General features: G+C 37.5%; 1 protein-coding gene across 1 annotated transcript; it reads left to right on the top strand.

Moving 5' to 3' along the window:
* The first annotated feature begins 604 nt into the window (after positions 1–604).
* Positions 605–21095, top strand: fam91a1 (family with sequence similarity 91 member A1). Its single transcript, XM_084423598.1, has 24 exons — positions 605–892; positions 1949–2033; positions 2224–2375; positions 4112–4169; positions 5521–5588; positions 5796–5909; positions 6053–6143; positions 7812–7874; positions 8094–8200; positions 8310–8348; positions 9763–9875; positions 10998–11107; positions 11259–11368; positions 14067–14153; positions 14458–14587; positions 15338–15486; positions 15882–16016; positions 16299–16412; positions 16517–16589; positions 16802–16939; positions 17252–17359; positions 17531–17654; positions 19000–19069; positions 19559–21095. The coding sequence occupies exons 1-24, from the start codon at positions 821–823 to the stop codon at positions 19742–19744; spliced, it is 2496 nt and encodes an 831-aa protein (XP_084279724.1). The 5' UTR covers positions 605–820; the 3' UTR covers positions 19745–21095.
* Positions 21096–22682: the final 1587 nt, after the last annotated feature.

Here is a 22682-nt window from a genome sequence, read left to right as displayed (position 1 = left end):
GATATTTCTCATTTTAGGGAGCATTTTGAAAGCTTTAAATGCAAATAATATGCAATTTGCAGTCCTTACAACCAATAAAAGACAAAGATGGAGTCAGTTAAAATAAAGATTTAATATAAGATTTAAAATAATGTATTTCATTTGAACCTATCGGAGTTTATTTTTGTTTCTACATTTGTATGCAATGCGTATTAATGTTTATTCTGCAGCGATGGCTGATTCGTGGCCGAATTGTTCATTTGAGTCGGATCTTTTCCATTAATCAGTTGAACCCAGTAAAAAAAACCGTGTCGAACAATTCTTTCACGAATCGGATTAAATCGGTCCGAGCAGTCCGAATCTATGTAGGTTCTAAAAGAATACAAACCGAATCAGGATACATGAAATTACAGTAAAACCCTGATTAATAAAACATAACAGGGACACCCATAAAAAAAAAAAAACAGCGATATGTGCTCGCCTGTATGTCAGAAAGAACTGCAAGAACCGCCAAATCAGTTTTTCGAGCCCGTTCATAGAAATGAACCGTTTGAAAGAAAGATACGCAAAAATGAGTCGGACTTCCCATCACGATTGATCCTGTCGTCACGCGCTGAGAGGAAGTGACGTACATAGCCAGAAGCGTGACGGAGGCTCGCTTAGAAATACAACAAGGAAGTAGACGTTCACTGTCAAGGCTAAAATAACATTTGTAAAGGAGACATTTAATAGTCCAACGGTGACCTATAATTGAATAAGTTCCGGGAGGGTATAGTCATCTCGGACTTACCCGAAAGCCCGTAAGTATCTGTTTGAATAACCGTGGAGCTCGAGTCCAGCAATGAACACGGACGTTGAATTTCACATCAGGCAGAATTACCCGTGGAACAAACTGCCAGCAAATGTCAAACAGGTACAGTAACACACAGCACACATGTGTTTATCACACACATACATTTGCCATCACTGCCTGTTCTACCTGCGTAATAATTCACAGCATCAGCACGATTTACAGATATTCTGTCATTCATTCATCTGTAAATACACACACACACATCATCATCATCATCACCATCATCATCACCATCATCATCGTCGTCGCCGTGACTGCCATCAGATTCCTCTGCATGACACTAGTCCATGTGTAAGATCAATAGATGTTGGAAGGCTAATTATAGAAAGTTGAAAGGTTTTTTTGTTAAAGACAGTTGGAATTGCCATTTTGTTCCAATAATTAATTTTACATTGCCAGTAAATAAATTATTGCATAAGATGTGTGCATGTCAACTTTGTATCATGTTTTTTTTTTTAATTCCTTCGGAGACAGTAACCCTGTGATGCATGAGTTATTTTGAAACGATGCATGTTAAATTTCACAATATATTAATAAAATAATGTTTATTTAAAAAAAATATATATATATTCAAAATGTATTTATGTATTATGATCCATAATTCTAATTTATATTCTAGTGGACATAATTTATATAGCCTACATTTTATAATATTTATTTATTGTTTTATTTATTTGTTTTATTGTTTGTTTATTTATTGAGTAGTTCATTCATTTATCGATTGATTGATTGACTTATCAAAATGATATATTTTGAGAGTCATCCACTGTCCACTGCAATATAAACTAATATAGAATAATTATGGGTATGGAAATTGGAAACCTTGCATCAGAGGGTTAAAAAGGAAACAAAATGAGACATGTGTTGACATACAGTAGGAATATTGGGTTATACAGTAAATGTTTATAATATAGAAAATGTGGCTTTTGAAATACTTGGTAAAATGTTGCAATTGATTGATTTTTCTTTCACATTCAATTCATATTCACACAGTCAAATTCACATTCTCATAAATAGTGTCAAACACTGTGTTACTGAATCTGTTGGGATTAAATGTTTTCGCACTTTCTCTCATACCTGCTTTGCCTTTTAATTGTCATCTTGCTTAATTCATAGAGTCTTGGAAACTCGCAGCGTGAATATGACAAGCAGGTTCTTCTGTACAGTATCCGAAACCAGCTACGCTTCCGCAATAACCTAGGTAAGCGTTAGATCAACTATTGCTCTTCTCTTCCATAACTCCTATTTTTCATTCCATTCCGGACCAAAAAGCTCATTGTAGCTTCTGTTAGCAGATGTAATTACATTGAAATAATGACCTGAAGGAGTGACCGAATTATTGCCCTGATTTAGTGTCCCACAACACTTGTCAAAAACCTCTTCTTTTACAGTCAGGCATGTGAAGAAGGATGAACGCAAGTATTACGAAGAGCTGTTGAAGTACAGCCGAGAGCATCTGATGCTTTACCCCTACCACCTGTCTGACATCATGGTCAAGGGTCTGCGGGTCACCCCCTTCTCCTACTACATCAGCATCATGGAGGTTTGCTCTTAAACTCTTAAAGTCTTGAACTGTTTTGAAAGCGCTTATTTAACATTTTTTTGTACTTTTATTGTTTGTAAAGAGAGTATAAACAATAATGGGGAGAATAGGGAGGAACTGCAAATGATGCTTAACTCAAACCTGCACTGCCCACCTAAAGCACCACAGCTCAATGTGTAGGCCATATCTAAGAATTAATTAAATTTTCTCAAACAGCCCTTCCAAATTATGTGGTCTACAGTTACCACTGATGCTGTGAAAACTGTTGCAACATATGGTAGACATGGGCTGTCATCCAAGCGTTGTGTTTTACTGACCTAGTATGCAATTGTTTTTCTTCCTCTAATGATAGAGAAGTATTAACTGTTTACCATTTTATTGTTGGTCTTGTTAATGATCATTACAGTATACGTTCTGCATTCTGACAATGCTCCAGAGTCCAGACATGTAATTTTGTTAGACGGGTTGTTTTTTTTGTTTGAGCTTATGAAGATTACTGTAGATGACTCATGCAGTGTGTCAGCTTACCATATTTAATTGTATAAAACAACAGTGTCTGCTTTCTATCTCTTGTGACTTAATCAAATTCATTTACCATCAGTAAGTTTTAGTCTTAGTTCGTTTTTAAATATATAGTCTGATGTTCTGAGAGCATCAAGGGAAAATTCACTCTCATTATTTACTCGCTTTCACGTCATTTCAAACCTGTATGACATTCTTTCTTCTGAGAAACGCAAAATGAAAGGTTTTAATGCTGCTCTTTTCCATTCAATGAAAGCGTCAGGGTTATGTTTGGTTTGTCTGTGTTTGAGGGGCCATTTACACGACACCATTTTCAACTAAAAATGTAAAACTTTTAATGCGCTTTGGCCATTTATTTACACGACAACAGCGTTTTGGCGGTCTGAAAACACAAACTTTTGAAAACGATACCGTTATCGTCTCCATGTAAACTACAGAATCACGAGATTGTTAAAACTGTGGCGTCATATGCATGCATATCATGTGTACTATGTGCGCGCAATGTTTCTTTACAAAGTGACATCGCCAACTTCTGGCCCAGTGTGCATATTACAGCGTTTTTAGTCGGTTTTGTGGATCTGTGTGAACAAGAATCGTTCTGACTATTGTCTTCTGTACACGAAAAACACAAAGGGAAAACCTTTCTGTTTTTAGTACGTCATTGTCATGTAAACTTACCCTTAGTTTTGGTATTTGCTTGCATGCCTCTCTGATTTCCTTGTTAGTTGCCTTGGTTACTGATTTTAGTTACGCACCTGTTTGTAGTTGAGTTCTACATATTTACTCCTCTGTATCCTCTTGTCATTATAAAGAGGTTGTTCTGTTTGTGTCAAGTGTTTAAAATGACCTGATTATTTTGTTATTTTTGTATTTTTTCATTAAACACCTTACCGCTGCAATTAGATCCTTTATTTTTCATTCTCTGCATCAACCCAGTGTGACAGAAAGTGGATGGTAACCAGGCTGTATTTTAAATCATCTGAAGCTCTATGATAGCTTTGTGTGACGAAAATTGTCCATAGTCATCATTTATCATTCAAAAGAGCAGCTTAGACATTCTGCTGTAATCATTTCCTTTTGATTTCCATGGAAGAAAGAAGGTCATATGGGTTTTGAAAGGCATCAGGAAGAGTATGATGACAGAATCATAACTCTTGTTTTGAAACTTCATTTCAGTTGAATAATACAACCCAGTCTCTTTCCTCTTCATTCAGGACATCATGAACTGTGAGAAGAGTTATGATTCCCTGCCCAACTTCACTGCTGCTGACTGTAAGTTGTTTTCTCTCTGTCTGAACTGGGATTCATTATTTGTTACTGTTGCTGACTGTTCATGCACAATAACGAGGCCACAAACCACTAGAGACGACTGAACATTGCCCACTCAAAATGAAGTGGCACTTCAAAATGAGTTATTCTGACTAAAATGAAAGTACAGTAAATATTTTAATCAGTATGTTTTGCTATTGCTTTGAAAGTAGTTAATTAGCAATGCCGTCTTTATATTACAAAGTTGCCATATATATACTAATACAAACAAAGGTTACAGGTACGTTTGCTGTTTGTGAAACAGCTTGTGAAAACGTCAGATTTAAAAAAATGAAATAAAATATAAATAAAATGATGCAGTTGAATCTGTTCAAGCTATAGAGTGGTAAAACTAAAAAAACGAGTCCGTAAATTGATTCAGTCAGCAATCAATGTAATTTCTGAAGTTATTGTTTTTTTATTATTGTTATAAATATCATATATCACGGAAGACCCATTAAATTGAATGTTAAATGTAGTTTAGAAGCACAGTATGCCTAGTATTCAACAAGCACTGAATTTATAGCACTGAAATCAATAGTTTTGCAGGTTCAAGTGTAAAATACTGTGTAAATAGTCAGACATCTACATAAAATGTGTTTAGACTTTGGACTGGTATTTTCTATAGCTTGCTGGATTATGCATTTATGAATATGAGTTTTGAAATCGCCACGAAGGAGCAATATAATAGTCTACAAGCACCCGACATTAATACAAACCATCACATTCTACATTATTTTGTGGAAAGAGAAGGCATGGAATTTTTAGAGTATTTTACGAAACTCTTACATTTACCCATATGTCTTCTCATTATTCACATGAAATACACGTGCTGGCGTATCCTATGGGAATTGAAGTCATCCCTTTTATGTGAATTGCAGGCACAGATTAAAGCGAATTGTGTAGAAGGCATTACAGTGTAACCACTCATACATACAGTACATATGCACTCCAAAGCATCTTGGTACAACATAAATGGCTTAATAGCACAACATTAAACCATGTTATGAAACAAATAATTGCATTTGAAACAATAATTGTTCACCATAACTGGTTAGGCTGTGCATGCTCAGAGATCTCATGGTCTTTAGGTTGGGTAGACAGAAGGCAGCCAGCAGGCTATCCATGGGTCTCTCGCTCTAATCTCTTAGTCTGAAGTGATGCTGCTCTCCTGCCCTTCACAGCTCACTCCACAGCCTTTGGCATCATGCCTGGCATGTCTCGGTCAGGCCTGGCCTTCTCTAATGATTCACATAAAGTATTTGAAAATTAGCAACCATTAGCATATTCATTGATCTAACTGTTGTCCTTTCAGGTCTGAGGCTACTTGGGATTGGCAGGAACCAGTACATTGACCTAATGAACCAATGCAGGTCTTCCAAAGTAAGTCGTTCTTGGTTTTACACTGTAGATCAATTAGGATCCAAGCTCTTCTGGGATTTCAACATGATGTTCATTAGATGATTCTCAAATCTGGATGGTTCCATGGGTCCCTTTGAAGATGAAAGATATAAATCCATAGAGAGCAGTGCTTTGTACACACGGTGATAACCTCACACTGTTGCCTAAGCAGCATCTGTCTGTGGCTAGAAATTCTTCCGGAGGAAAACAGCTCGGGATCTCCTGCCAGCAAAACCTGTGGAGATCACAGTAGAGCCCTGGTGGGTGGTACAGACCGGATACATCACAGAGGACGACATGAGGGTAAGACGGATTAATTCAACTATGTTTCTTCAGTCTTATTTATTAGGCTATTTAGGATATTAGGCTTTTGGAAGTGGAAAAAAGGAAAGAATATTAAGTAATGGAATGGCTGAGTGAAATACCTGTGTGCTGGATGATTCCAGATCTGCTCTGTGGCGGAGAAGTCTGCCATTGATAAGCTGATAGATTCTGGACCACAGCTGGCTGGATCAATGGAGTACAACGTGGTTCTGAGTGAGTGTCACTGAGAGAGTTTCAGTCTTCTAGGAGGCCAACTTAAATGAAAAACCACTTGTAATAATATACTGATTAAGCCAGGATATGATCTATGTGTGAATTCAAGTCACTGTACTGATTAATCTAGATGTTTTACAATTAATGGTATAATGCAATCAATGTAGTGATGATGACTTTGATTGTCATCCTTTTTCAGTACTGCAGATGTTGAAACTTGCTGAATAGGTAGCACTGGTGGCAGAGCCAATAATAAAAAAATAAATGAATTGCAAATAATAGTTGTGACCAATAAATGCAATCACCATATAATTTGTTCCATAAAATCACATATTTGGCTGTAAAGCATTGATGAAGTTGGGACACAGATAAAAAGGTACACATTTGAACAACTCTTAATATGTAGTTTTTATATAGGCCTAATTTTTATACACTTCAAACATTTTGACAGTGAATTTATGAAATGAGACTATATAACGGCCAGATATAAAATGAAAAGTAAATTATATTATGCCACTCCACTTAAATATGACATAATTATTTGAATAAGATAATAATAAAAATAGTAACAACAACATAATATTTAACATTTTGAGCCAAATGACCATAGTTAAAGGGATAGTTCACTTTGAAATTAATTTTTGATATGTTTTAGCTTACCTCAAGGGCATCCAAGATGTAGGTGTCTTTGTTTCCGCAGTAGTTTCAATTTTGATATTTTTAGGTCAAACCGTTCTTGTCTGTCAGTCATATAATGCAGGTCTATGGTCACTGTCTCAAAACACAAGCACAGAGTCCAAATTAAAACAATTCCCCATCATCCAAATGAAACAATTCCCCATCATAAGTACACATTGATGGCCTAAGACACGAAACGAGCGGTTTGTGTGAGAAAACGAACAGTATTTATAGCGTTTTTACCTCTTATACACAGCCACGTCCAAGTGATCTGATCTGACGTGTACGCAGACTGGTGCATAGATATATACACTAGATGTCGCCATGTCTACAGCAGTTCATTGGAACGAATGTCTTTAAGGTGACATCTAGTGTATATATCTATGCACCAGTCTGCGTACACGTCAGATCAGATCACTTGGACGTGGCTGTGTATAAGAGGTAAAAACGCTATAAATACTGTTCGTTTTCTCACACAAACCGCTCGTTTCGTGTCTTAGGCCATCAATGTGTACTTATGATGGGGAATTGTTTCATTTGGACGATGGGGAATTGTTTTAATTTGGACTCTGTGCTTGTGTTTTGAGACAGTGACCATAGACCTGCATTATATGACTGACAGACAAGAACGGTTTGACCTAAAAATATCAAAATTGAAACTACTGCGGAAACAAAGACACCTACATCTTGGATGCCCTTGAGGTAAGCTAAAACATATCAAAAATTAATTTCAAAGTGAACTATCCCTTTAATACAGTAACGTCTGGTCTGTGCTGGACTGTGCCGAGGATTGGTTTCCATGCCAGCAGATAATGGCAGCACACAAACAAAACAAAAAGTGTGGGGCCAGTAACAGTACGACCTCTAACAAAAATGTAGTCGCACATGCAGAAAAAGTGGTTGCAAAATGCCACAGTTTAGTCACAGCTCTTATAGATGGTGCATTGAGTACAAGAAAATTCCTACCTATTCATTTTCTCATTTTCTCAGGTTTGTACAACCGGGGATATATATATCTTGATGTGCCCATATCAGACGACAGCTGTATTTCAGGTATGCACTGCAGTTTATCAAATAGGCTTTATTTATAAGCTCTCTGGTGAGTTTGTATGAAACCCAAAGTCTGTTTGTTTTGTGTGACCCTTTTGAAAGTATTTTGCTTATCCATCCCGAGTTTCGCTTAGATTGTACGCAGTAGAGGATGGGAGAACCATTGATCAAAAAGGGATGATGGCTCACCCACACAAACCTCTACTTGGTTCTCATTTACAGTGCCTCCGCTTGAGGGGTTTGTCATGAACAGAGTCCAGGGTGATTATTTCGAAACGCTTCTCTACAAAATCTTCGTTTCCATCGACGAGCAGACTAACGTGTCTGAGGTACATATTCAGTTTTCACTTTGCAGTGCTCTTGAAATGCTGTCTCGTTTCTTCAGTGATTCTGATTGTCTTTGAGCCCCTCATTCCACTTTTCTATTTGTCATTTCAGCTGGCTAATGTACTGGAGATTGACTTGGGCCTGGTGAAGGTACGTGTCTTGCAGGGATGAAAATGGAAGGCCATTGACATGGAGTGTTTGATATGAAATGATGCTTTTATAGCTGACTGGGAGGGCGGTGAATCCAGGATGCACCAGTGCTGGAATTACCACCACTGCAAAAAAAAAAAAAAAAAAATGAAAGGCAATTTTTTAAATCCTTTGCCCTTTTGATGGGTTATGAAATGAGTCCTTCTTTGAATGTATGATGCAGACTGAGGAGAATGAAGATTGGACCATTGTGTTCACACATTTCCTTTGTAGCTGTTTAGCCCCATTTCAGTATCTGGCAGAGTGGAAAACAAGCTTATTCATAAGGTCCGTCATGAAAAACCATCACTGACGTGACTCAAAGGACACGATCTTTACCAATGAATTTATTTTTACGCAGGATAGGTAGTATTCATTTTCATTATCTCGTTGACATTTTGCCAAAGATAAATAGAATGAAACGTTTCCTGCAGTCATCCTATTAGAGAAAACCTATTCATTTAGTAAATGATGATGAAATAGAGCATGTTTGAATAGACCCATTGCCATCAGTGTTTACGTGGCAGACATGGTCCCTTTTGATAGGGATGCGCCTGAAGACAAATACCTAAGTTGGCAAAGCTTGACTATTGGACCTCATTCATGAAACATGAGCAAATTATTTTTTGTTGTAAACCTAAAACCAGTCAATGCAACAATTTATGTGAGAATGGTTTAATGGACATTATTAATAAATTATTTACACACAATTTCATTCCTTTCATTGTTTATGAAGAAAATAAAAATATTCAAAAATATCAGTGTAGAGTGAGAATTCTAATCAATTCAGCTAAAAATAGAGTGCAGTGATATTCAAATTATCATCATAATCTATAGCACAATGAAGGCAAATAATATCAGGCTGTGTGGAGCCCAAATCCTGACCTACTTTCTCCAGCACCATTCAGTCTTTCTCAGAGCCAACAGTGTTATCTTCATATGTGACAGTACCGCAATTTTCTTTTCTGTTCCACTTCACCTGGAACCATTCTGAGTTGTGCTTATAGCAATGTAGAGAATAACCTTTGGAAAAATAAGGGAATATGTATTCATAACCTTAGCTCGGTTGGCCTAGCTGCAAAATGAGTTGGATGCAACAGATTTTTATGTTTCTTGTTGTCAGGTGAAAAGGGCAGATGGAAATTGTGTTTTTGGCAGAATGCTGCTGTGATAATGTTTATTATTAAAAAGCTGTTTCCGATGTTGCTATGGATTATTCATGAAGATGCGTGGATGCTGTCCAAACATAATTCAGAGACTGGATGACTTGCCCATAAAGTTATGGTGTTAACATGCAAATATAGTTGCCGATAATCATCATTGGTTTGTGTATGAATGCTGAGTGAATATTGGACTTTTCTCTGTTGTCTTCCAGAATGCAGTGTCCATGTATTGTCGCCTGGGGTTTGCCATCAAAAAGGGTCAGGTGATCAGCCCGGACCAGCTGCACCTCTCATGGAAGAGTGCCCCTTCGGTCAATAGACTCAAGTATGAGAAGACATTCCTGACACTGATGAATAGGCTATTAGTGCTGGCTCATGTCTGAAAAAAAAAAAAAAAAAACTGTTGTGGGAACCTCAAGCTCAGCCAGATAGACCATTCAGACATGCAGAGACTGAATGTCTGAATGGTTGGTGTTAGTGGCCATTGCTGGTGGGCCATTATTATTGGTGGGCTACACAGCTGGCCATTTCTTTTGATAAAAAAGGGCAATAGTGCTGGGTAAATATCCATTTTCTGATTTAGTCCTTCCAATGAATAAAAATGAGTGAAATGAATAGATTCTTAGAATCTATTTATTATAGAATCCGAAGATTGGTCTTTTAAAATATGCATTTTTAGAGTTGATGCATGAACATTTCTGCCAAAAATAATTTGTCTAGATTTCGCTGGGTTGCTGGCTGAAGTTCGTCACTACTTCACACAGACGCATACTCTACCTCTATTCATCATTTTATTTATGTATTTATAATACTATTTATTTATTCATTCATCTATTTTTATTTATTCATAATCAGATTCTATTCATAATGCTATTTTTTTCTAGTGATGTTGATCTAATTTGTTTAATAATAAATACAAATAATATAATATCAATTAAAAAATCTATGCAAATATAATGTTATATCATACTTTTAATAATTATTATAGTTGATAATGCAGTAATATAAAAAAGTATGCAATACTTAACAATAATGCAGATTAATAATACTTTTTTTATTCATTTCCCAAGAAGGAAAAAGTTTCTGTGTTATTGATAGTGACGTCCAAAAAATAAATAATAATCCTTCTCTGTACTATTGTGTTGAGCTAGCCTTGTATCACAAAAAATATTTGTATATATATATATTAAAATAAAGAGAACCTGTAGTGTGACAGTCACAATGCATGTTATGCGATTAAGTAATTAGTAAAACACTCCTGACATTGTAATTTAAATATTTCCAAAATTTACACTAACAAATTGAAATCAGAATTGAATTGAGAGCTTGTGATTCAGAGTCAAATCTAATCAGGAATTTTTTTGTTGGCTGCAATTGCTGTATGTGTGAACGTCCTGTAAAAGGCTTATTGTGTTTTAACATGAGATTGTTTGTCTGACCTTGACAGGGGCACTATGGACCCTCAGAAGATGCTGCTGTCATGGGAGGGTGGCAGTCCAGTGATGGAGGCAGGTTCCTCAGCCACTGACACAGACACCACCAGCCTAGAGGACCAGGGTGAGAGCACAACTGCATTCATTAAATCGTAAACAGCTTTCCACTCATCCGTTAAACACTAACTCACTCTACTGCAGTTTACTGTTAAACATTAGTCTGGCTCCAATCAGTACATAAATCAGAATAATGACTGATTTTCCCAACCCTCTAGACACAGCAAGTGTGAGCAGTCTAAGTATTCCAGCGGCCCCGACTAAGAGGATCGCCTTCCTGTTTGACTCCACCCTCACCGCCTTCCTCATGATGGGCAATCTCTCCCCTGTTAGTGTGTCACTCACAGATTTTTGTATTTCTGTTTTACAGTTGACAGATTTATTGTGTATTTTTAAGGTGCTTGATATCATTTATTGCAGATTGCATGCCTGGTTTCATAATTAAATGCAACTGACAAGGTTTGTACCAATGCTAAAATTATGACCGATATAGTAAGCCAATAATTATATTTAGGTTTTGTACGATAACCGCTAAATGGATGATATAAATTTTTTTTAAACAATTTTTTGCAAATTCGGAATAAAACAATCAATTGTTGTCAAGTGAATTTAGGCATCACAACATTATAATGCACAGTGTAAAATGGATAAAGTTTACATTTAACAGTGTTAATGATTAACTTTAAGTGAACGTTAGGTTACAGCAAAGGTCATCAAAATGTAAAAATATGGAAAAGGAGGCAATATCGACTATTGAATGCCAAATTTGAAAAAACTCTAATATCGGCTGATATCTGATCTTGTACTGATCATATATACACTCACCTAAAGGATTATTAGGAACACCATACTAATACTGTGTTTGGCCCCCTTTCACCTTCAGAACTGCCTTAATTCTACGTGGCATTGATTCAACAAGGTGCTGAAAGCATTCTTTAGAAATGTTGGCCCATATTGATAGGATAGCATCTTGCAGTTGATGGAGATTTGTGGGATGCACATCCAGGGCACGAAGCTCCCATTCCACCACATCCCAAAGATGCTCTATTGGGTTGAGATCTGGTGACTGTGGGGGCCATTTTAGTACAGTGAACTCATTGTTATGTTCAAGAAACCAATTTGAAATGATTCGAGCTTTGTGACATGGTTCATTATCCTGCTAGAAGTAGCCATCAGAGGATGGGTACATGGTGGTCATAAAGGGATGGACATGGTCAGAAACAATGCTCAGGTAGGCTGTGGCATTTAAACGATGCCCAATTGGCACTAAGGGGCCTAAAGTGTGCCAAGAAAACATCCCCCACACCATTACACCACCACCACCAGCCTGCACAGTGGTAACAAGGCATGATGGATCCATGTTCTCATTCTGTTTACGCCAAATTCTGACTCTACCATCTGAATGTGTCAACAGAAATCGAGACTCATCAGACCAGGCAACATTTTTCCAGTCTTTAACTGTCCAATTTTGGTGAGCTCGTGCAAATTGTAGCCTCTTTTTCCTATTTGTAGTGGAGATGAGTGGTACCCGGTGGGGTCTTCTGCTGTTGTAGCCCATCCGCCTCAAGGTTGTGCGTGTTGTGGCTTCACAAATGCTTTGCTGCATACCTCGGTTGTAACGAGTGGTTATTTCAGTCAAAGTTGCTCTTCTATCAGCTTGAATCAGTCGGCCCATTCTCCGCTGACCTCTAGCATCAACAAGGCATTTTCGCCCACAGGACTGCCGCATACTGGATGTTTTTCCCTTTTCACACCATTCTTTGTAAACCCTAGAAATGGTTGTGCGTTAAAATCCCAGTAACTGAGCAGATTGTGAAATACTCAGACCGGCCCGTCTGGCACCAACAACCATGCCACGCTCAAAATTGCTTAAATCACCTTTCTTTCCCATTCTGACATTCAGTTTGGAGTTCAGGAGATTGTCTTGACCAGGACCACACCCCTAAATGCATTGAAGCAACTGCTATGTGATTGGTTGATTAGATAATTGCATTAATGAGAAATTGAACAGGTGTTCCTAATAATCCTTTAGGTGAGTGTATATGTTTTCTATGGTATTTTGACACAGATTCATCTGTCACTTGATAAAAGCAGCCAAATTAGGCAGATGCCAATATGAATTGTGTCATGCCCTTTATTCTTTAAAAAAACATGAACAAAACTTTTCAAGTTAAAGGGATACTCCACTTTTTATGGAAATAGGCTCATTTTACAACTCCCCCAGAGTTAAACAGTTGAGTTTTACCGTTTTCGAATCCATTCAGCCGAACTCCAGGTCTGACGGTACCACTTTTAGCATAGCTTAGCATAGATCATTGAATCGGACAAGACCATTAGCATCTCTCAAAAAAATGACCAAAGAGTTTATATCAAGAGTCCAGCAGGCGTAATGATATGACGCAGCTCCTGAAAATAGTCCCCAGCTCGTAACTTCCAACTTGACCGGGACTAAGTTTGTCTAACCTATAAGACCTATTTTCAGGCGCTGCGTCATATCATTACGCCTGCTGCACTCATGGTACGGCAGCAAAGTTTCTTGATTATTACACAGGAATGAGAGTATAGTTCCTAGCCATATCAGCCTAGAAAATCGCAACTTTTCATTTTCCGTCAGTCTTAGTACACGTAGTTGTAAAATGAGCCTATTTCCAAAAAAAGTGGAGTATCCCTTTAAAGAAAAACAACCCGAATACGTTAAATATGAGCTCACTTGCTACAAGGACAAAACACGATTTGTGCCCTCCACAATGTGTTTAGTGTGGTGAATTATTGCTTGCCGAGAGCATGTAACCATCGAAATTCAATTTTACACTAAACAATTTCAGTACTGTGTTAGGTCACCACTTGAACTCAGTGTAAAAGCTGGACCCTGAAGCTAAACCAGTTGAGAACCACTGATTTAGTTAACTTAGAGTAGGATTCATACTCAAGGATTCTCCAAAATTGTCTAAGATTGAACTATTATCAAAGATATTTTGTATATCATCTATAAATACCGGGATGTCTTGTGGTTCTTTTCATCTCAGAACTTGAAGAGCCACGCCGTGACGATGTTTGAGGTGGGGAAATTGTCTGATGAGACCTTGGACAGTTTTCTCATGGAATTGGAGAAGGTAATACCCTTATTATAGGGCACAAAATAGGCTGAGGGACACACAGTGGACAGACAATCTCCGTCTCTGTGCTTGTATTGAAATAGAAAGGGGCCACCGCCAGGAGCTGATTATACAACACACAGACTCGCATTTTTCACTTTGGCACTGCTCTCTCACATCTCTTGCACACACAAAAGCATAAAGGCTATTGCATTTCTCCCTTAATATCTTTTTTCTTGTTTGCACACGTTCTCACACTCACACACACATAATGACTGTCTTTGTGTTGCTGAGGTTGATAAGGATGCTTTCATGTTATAAGGTGGAGAGCACCGCTGAAGGAGAGGCTCAGAGATATTTTGACCATGCGCTGACCCTCAGGAACACAATACTTTTTCTGCGCTACAACAAAGATCTCACGCCTGATCAGGGCCCTGATTTACCAAATATAGGTATGTGTCAGTATCTGAGGGCTTGAATGTGCAAAACCTTGGTGATAAATCAAATATTTATGCATTAAATATAAAATCGTCACTTGACAAAAATGAATTCATTTTCACAAATCAGGCCTTCTGAATTGTTCAAGAATTAATTAATCTTTACTGATGCATTTTTAAGAATACAATGAATGATTGAATAATGAATGAATGAAAAATGAGACAAAATATATATACAGCACAAAAATATTGGTATGTATAAAAATATATTGTTTAATTATTACAGATAAATAAAAATTAAAAATCATTCTTTTGTTTATTTAGTTCAAATCAATGTGTGAAATATGCCTTGAATAATTCATTTTGCTCCTTTTTTAAATTCTCGCATTAACATTTGAATAATTTTTAAGTATTTAAATGCAAGTATTTTCAGAGCAAATGCAAATATATGTATATCAAATATAGTATACATATGGAGTACGCCAAATGTAATGTTTAAATTACGAAAATATATGTATATTTCTAAACCTTGGTCTGTACGTTTTTTCAAACATCAGCAAATATTTTATAAAAATTCTAATGAGATATTGGATTAATGGCATGTTGTTTTATTCCCTTTGGTAATCATTATCAATGTCCTTATTTAAACTGTTTCACTGTTTGATCTTTATTGAATAAAATTTTCTTTTAATTATGGAGTGGTACAAGTCCATGCATGTTCACACGTTCTGGTTGGCACTAATATATGTTTGTGTTTCTCATCAGGCCTGCCTCTGGACCTCCTCCGCTGTGAAAGCCTGCTGGGATTGGACCCTGCCACCTGCAGCCGTGTTTTGAACAAGAACTACAAACTGCTAGTTTCCATGGCGCCACTCAGCAACGAGATCCGGCCAATCAGCAGCTGCACGCCTCAGGTAGTCCCGACTCACCCAGGAGACTGTAGTCAGACCCGTAGAGAGGGATGTGCGATCACTGGGACTCACAAGACTTTGTGTGTGCTCAGTGAGCAGTCAGATCCCTGTCCTCTTGAGAGTATGATTCAAGCTAAATAGGTCTTTCTTTGCCTCTGGGTTTCTTTACAAAAGTTGCACGTTGTATAAAACTACCCACTGACTACATCTCTGCATTTCCATAATGTCTTTCATTTTGAACAGCACAAATAAGGTCAGCATTTGGCCTGGGGATAAGTTTCGGTGTGCGTTTAGAATAACTTCACTTCGCATTACATGTTTTGTCACTAGGTGCTGTTGGTTTTAAGTTAGGCTTGTATGTTAGAGTATCTTTATATCGTCTGGTCCGTTTCTTTCAGCACATCGGTCCAGCCATTCCTGAGGTCAGCTCCATCTGGTTCAAGCTGTATCTGTATTCTGTCACTGGTCAAGGCCCTCCTTCACTGCTGCTGTCCAAGGGCTCCAGGCTCCGGAAGCTGCCAGATATCTTCCAGGTCAGTCTCAACATTCAAATATTTATTTCACTTTTACTTTATTGTGCATTCCAGTTTAATACAATTCTTATTGTATCAGTATTCCTTTTAAATATTTAAATGCATTTAAAAAAAATTTTTAAATAAATGTATTTACATTCCATGTAAATAAATAAGGAATTTTTTCGAAGTCTCTTATGCACACCAAGACTGCATTTATTTGATGCATTTAAATGCATAAAAAATCACGTACATCTTTTAAAGTGAAATAACGCTTACATTTTAATTTGGCATGTTACTCAGGCCTACGATCGACTGCTTATTACATCATGGGGTCATGACCCCGGGGTAGTCCCATCATCCAACGTGCTAACAATGTTGAATGACGCCCTGACCCACTCTGCTGTGCTCATTCAGGTAATACAGGGAGACCCTAAACAACTAAGAGTTACATATTCATATACCTACTATATAACATATTCTGGTATCCAAGTTATACCAAAATGTATCACTCTGTTCAGGGACATGGAATGCACGGACATGGTGAGACTGTCTATGTCCCCTTCCCATTTGATGAGGAAGACCTTAAAGCAGGTAAAATCTCTGTTATCTATACATACAGTGGCCCGAAATAGTATTTGGACATAAAAATGTCTGAATGTCATTAGTTAAACCTAAAAAAAGTGATTTATATTTTGTTTAAAAATTTTGGGGGTCACTAAAGATGTGTCTTTGTGCCTCATTTTAGCACTCTGAATAGCCGAGCCATTATAACTGGCCGCTCTGATTTGTGTTGCCTCTCCCAGAGTTCTCGTATTCCAATATGTGTGCGCACAAAGCCCTTAAGATCTTGCGGGACAAAGTGGATCTGGAGCACCAGTGTGGCTACATCACCATGCTCAACCACAACAACAGACATCGCAGACGACCCAGTGACGCCGACGGTGGGGCTAAGAGCTTCTTCTGAATCCACACTGTCCATTTAACCAATCTGTGAAAGGCCTGAGAAGGACAGCACCTACGCTGATCATTAGCCACTCCAGGCTGTATCGATAAGTGCTGCAATTAGAGTAGAATGAGAACAACAACCAGTTCAAGCTCTCACCAGTGTGTTTTATTAGAGCAGGCCTCTAATTCAATTAATGTTTTAATTGCAGTCCACATGTTTGATTGGATCACTAATCAGAGTGAAACTTGAACGCTACCTTCAGGGTCTCAAAGAAACATGAGATTCACTCTCTTTACTTTCCTCACAGGAGACCCTGATCTTAGCGGAGTGCTTGAAGCCAACGGGAGCAATGAATCTTTCGAGCTGGTTACAGAGGAGAATAACGGAGATGGCAGCAAGAAACAGGGAACAGAAGGTGGGTGTTCTTTGACTGATAGTCAGAACCGCAGATTTATACATTTTTTTTGAGAAAACATGCGGAATGGATTTGAACATGCTAGAATGTGTTAAACCGAGCTGAGAGTACTAGTAGGGAATGCTAATCAATATGAGGCGCTCAGAAAATCATGTTTGCTCACTCTCCCAGGGACGTCCAGTGAGGATGAATGGGTTCCTCTGGAGCTTTGCTTTGGGATGCCTCTTTTTAGCTCTGAGCTAAACCGCAAAGTGTGTCAGAGGATCGTCTCCCACAAACTCTGCAGCAAAGACAGGTGACAACTTGAACAAATGTCGCTTTTTTTTTTCTTTTTTTTACTGTGCATAAAGGGTTTAAAAATAGCACACATGAATCCAGCCCATTTACTTTCCCTTTAACCATTTCCTTTTGTGTGTACACTATCCATATCAGTAAAAGTGGCACTATACTGTATATATATTAACATTAAGCCGATTCAGACTGCACTTGAACGCACAACAACACACACATTTATGCCAAAATGCCAGTTTTGCCGAGTATCCTAGCAAGCACAGTTAAATCAAGTCTTAAATGTATGCAAAGAGTTGTGAGAAAATAGGATGTGCGTTTGATCCGCTTCATATGCGTCAGGTGACAGCATATGTGACAGCATCCGATTAAACCTGCTGCTGTGATGTCTGTCATTAATGTTAATCAAAGAACAAAAGACAGAGAAAATCACTCACTCACTGCTTCACAGGGCAAGCTTGAAATTGAGCCCTGATATATTGAAGGGTAGGTAAATGGGGCATTTTTTATAATGGGTTTATGTAAAGACTGTTTTAAGTTCACTTAAATTAAAAGTTGTTACTTTTATTTAAAGCTAAATAAAATATATAGCTTTCAATTATACGGTTGAGAAAAAAAATAAATTTCATAGAGACATCTGTAGCGGTATTGGTGGTTGGTGATGCTTTCTTTCATGAAAAGAAGCCATTAAACAAATATTTAACATATAAGCTACTGTCTTTGTTGTTTCTACCGTAATTTGGAGATTAAATGTGAAATTATTACAATATAAAAATATATTAAAAACTTTAATATTAGGTTGCATTAATTGCGAATTAATTACAGAAAAACATATTCCGTAAAATGATTACGGAATTGACAGCACTAAAATATGTTATATTTTGGTACAGTGATATAATTAAATAATAATTAAATAATTACCTTCTCATTCATGTTTGTACAAATGAATGTTTGTTGGGCTTTGATTATAATTAAAGATGCAAAGTCTGAAATGTTATAAATAAACTTGGTATTTTGGAATACCAATTCAATGTGTGTATTACAGAAAAAATAAAATAAAATCACCTTTGCCATGTTTCATTATCACTGCTACCATCTTTCGACTATCATCCCAACTATACTGACAGGTAACACTAAAAATAGGTGGTGTGAGAAATCACACCTGTTCTCTGTGACAGCCTGCGACTGACCTGTGCTTTTTAATCAGAAACAGTGTCTGCTTGCATAATGACATATTGAATAAATGCAAAAAATTAAGCATATTTAATCATGTTAGTTTTGACAGCTTTAATTACAACCGATATGGTCAAATTGGACTAAAGAATAATAAACATACTCTGTTTCTTTTGCAGTCTTCAAGAGTTACTACATTCCAGTCGAAAACTGGCATTAAAAGTTCTCAGTTTTGTTCATTCATTCCAGGTAAATATTCACTGATTTATTAGATTTTATTTGATTGTTCCTAATATAATGTGGATGTAGTTCATGTCTTATTTCAAAGATTTCATTCAGCTGTATTACGCTGTCATGGAAAACCTGGAAGTATCATGGAGTTTAATGAAATCAGGAACTTCAAAAGTCATGGAAATTTCTATGCATATAATTTTTTCTAGTTACCCTGTGAAAAATCCAGCATGTTTTGTATGCTGGGATCCACCAGCTAGACCAGCACCATACCAGCTCTAACCGGCACAAACCAGCCTGGACCAGTATGAAATTCATGATGCTTTATGCTGGATTTTTTTGAACAGGGTATGCTCTGCTGTAAAATATTTCATCAGCTAGAAATTACTCTTTGGGAGTGCAATCTCTATAAAAATGGGCAAGAAGTGCGAGACTCCAGGTGTTCTTTCACAGTCAGATGTTTTTTGTACGTGTGGTGAGTTTACCATTTTTCACCGTCCCTCACAGGATGGCAAACAGCCTGCGGATCCTGACAGTGGGGTCTCGGGTCCCCTGTGTCAGCCCCCGGCAGAGTCTGGCGTCCCCCTCCCTGCGATCAACCTGTTCTTCAAGGACGGCGAGCTGAGGGAATGGAGCGGCCGAGCGCCTCCCTCCCTACACCTCTCTGCCCCACAGAGAGATCAGCCCACATAAAATACCACTCCGAAAATAACCCTGTTCACATCCACACCATACTCCACTCACTTACGTCATGAGTTACCATGTTACCTGTGGCACTCAATCACACACAGCCATCAAGTGCTGCCGCCACCCGTCACATCTGGATGCGAGCGTCCAGAGTAACTCAAACATCCCAACGGTTTCAATCAAACATCCCGTTCACCCAACGTCACACGATTACAAAATAGAAAAGCTATTTACAAATGATCCTATATTGACCTTTTAATGTGTATATAGACTTTGCTTGGAAAACGTAGGACCAATCCTGGGGTTGGATAAAGTCACCCTACTCGTATTGTCATGTTTTGTGACCTGATGCATGATATCACTGCACAAAATCTCAAAAACTACTTGACTGAGGGTTTGAAAACATGAAGTAGAGGTTTACTTTTTGCACAAAGCCTGTGGATGACATTCAGGAATAATCGATTAGTTTTTTTATTTTCTTTGTAAATCAAGACCTTTGTTGGTACTTGATTACAGTCTATTTGGTTGTTGAGTCGTATTCCAGCTGGAAAACCCGTCTCTCAATTCTGCTTAGCAGAGGAGCATTTCTGCTTCACTGAGACCAAAGACCAACTTGTTTTATGTTGATTTTTACCATTATTTTACTTTCTCGCTGCCTTATTTGCGTTGTACAGACTGCTTTATCACCAAATTCTTCTTTTTTTTTCCCACTTGGCCAGTTTGAACACGTTCAATTTGTTTTAGTCTAGCTCAGGCACACAAAACTGCAATTATTGACAACAAGGTTATCGAATATCAAATCAGTACCTAGATGTGTTGAATATCAGTATAGGTTTAGAGTTTGTTGTGCGAATAATATGCAGTAATACAGCATTAAAATCCCCCTCAGTGGCCTGACCTTTTCCCTCATGCCTTTACTTAGGGTGCTGCCAGTGTTTCCCCCAAACAAACCTTATAGTGGTGTATGATGAAGACCGATAAGAGATCTTGATGCTGCATGATGAGTGTGTAGAGTCGTTGTGTGTATTGTGCGCCGTTCTCTCCTCATCTCTTTATTTCCCCTGTCCATTCCTTCCTGCATCTATAAGATCCAAAACAACACCGGCCCCGTGCCTGACCCTGTCACAGTGTTAGGGAAAAAAAATAACCAATAGTTTTATAAAGTTCATAAAAAGCATTTTAGGAACTCTCTGTTGTAGTGTACTTGATGGGACTGTGTACATGCTCTTGTAATTAAATGGGTACAGAAGTTACATTTCCCCTCTCACGTCATCCCATTCTCCAAAATATATGTCATAACAAATGAATATGTAAAAAGTATATGAAAGTACTAATAAATATGTTACAAAAACTCCAATTACAAGTGTTGGCATGCGGTTTTTCATTTCGAAAGCTGGTTGTTGATGGCTCAGCTACAGGCAGGTCAGCTCCCCGGTGACTGTAATTACTATAGCAACACAAATTTGGGGTGTCACCAGGGGGCAGTGAGGCCCTGAAATGGGGCATGTCATCATAGGAATAGCACGGGGGGGGGGGGGGGAAGCATCTGATGATGCCTGTCAACAATTTGTGTTGAGCTGTTCTGTATTTTCCAGTGGTTTTACTCTTTGTCATTAATTTTATAATTAATCTTCTTGTAGCTTAATAATTGAAATTGGTTTTATCTGGAGACTTGCTCTTTAAAACTAGGTCAGTAACTGAAGTCAGAAACTTTCAATAAGAAATGTGTGTATGGGAGGAAATTTGACACAGCGGGCGGTTACTCCATTTTTATTGTAGATGTTCATGCAACCTATTAAACTTTTACACAGAGAAATACAGACTTGTATAAAAGGAATATAACCATCATCTTCAGCCTTTCTTTCTTTCTTTCTTTCTTTCTTTCTTTCTTTCTTTCTTTCTTTCTTTCTTTCTTTCTTTCTTTCTTTCTTTCTTTCTTTCTTTCTTTCTTTCTTTCTTTCTTTCTTTCTTTCTTTCTTTCTTTCTTTCTTTCTTTCTTTCTTTCTTTCTTTCTACCCTTTCATATTTCTAAGCAGTGCTTTAAAAAACAAACCTGGCACTTCACATTAATAACTATGTCGATGTGATTTGTCACTTATTTGGGAAGAGGTTAAATACATTTATTTACAGTTGAAAAGACTTGTGAGGCTTACTATAAAATTCATAGACCTCATTTGTGAACAGGGGTGTTTGTAGACTTTCATCAGTAGCAAAAGCCCCATTAAAATGTGTCCCAATATTATACTCTTGTAATAATGTTATGGATATAAATTGCCTATACCTGAGGTACAGTCATTCGCAACCTGTACACGCAATAAAGAGATGCTAAGGTGCGTTCACACCAAGGACGACAACTATAATATAACTACTATACTGATAACTATAACTACTATAATGATAACTGTTTTCACGTCCACACCAAGACAATGACGCTCTGCTTATTATAAGCACTGTTTATGTTGTCTATGTTTTTAATTTGCAAGCTCGGTTGGATTCTGACTGGCTGTCAATGGTTTTATTGTTCATCAGCTGGAAAAAAAGCTGCAGTTATGTTGTCTGTTGCTTTGCTGCCCTCACATGTTATCAGAAATGATCTTTTCCCCACTTCTGAAGTGGTGATTATTATTGATGGGAAGAATAGGAATCATAGAGCACAACATGGTTTAGTCTTGCCTATTTCTTGGGGAAATCTTATTAAAGTCAAAATGTTTTGAAGAAATGTAATTTTGAATAAAATGTAGTCACATTATTCTATCAGATTCTTGAATTTCGGTCAAATACATGCTATTTTCTATTTTTTATGAAATTGTGTCGTCTCTAGGACGTTCCCGTTCTGACGTTAAACTGACATTTAGAAAATGTCTTTAAGATGTTTATGATTTAGAATGAATGTAAAACTGACACCTTAAAGACATTTCTCAGATGTTTGTACACAGCAATTATT

Source organism: Rutilus rutilus (genome assembly GCF_951802725.1).
Source record: "Rutilus rutilus genome assembly, chromosome: 11".
Classification (NCBI taxonomy): Eukaryota; Metazoa; Chordata; class Actinopteri; order Cypriniformes; family Leuciscidae; genus Rutilus; species Rutilus rutilus.
This window is presented reverse-complemented; position numbering and strand designations above follow the sequence as displayed.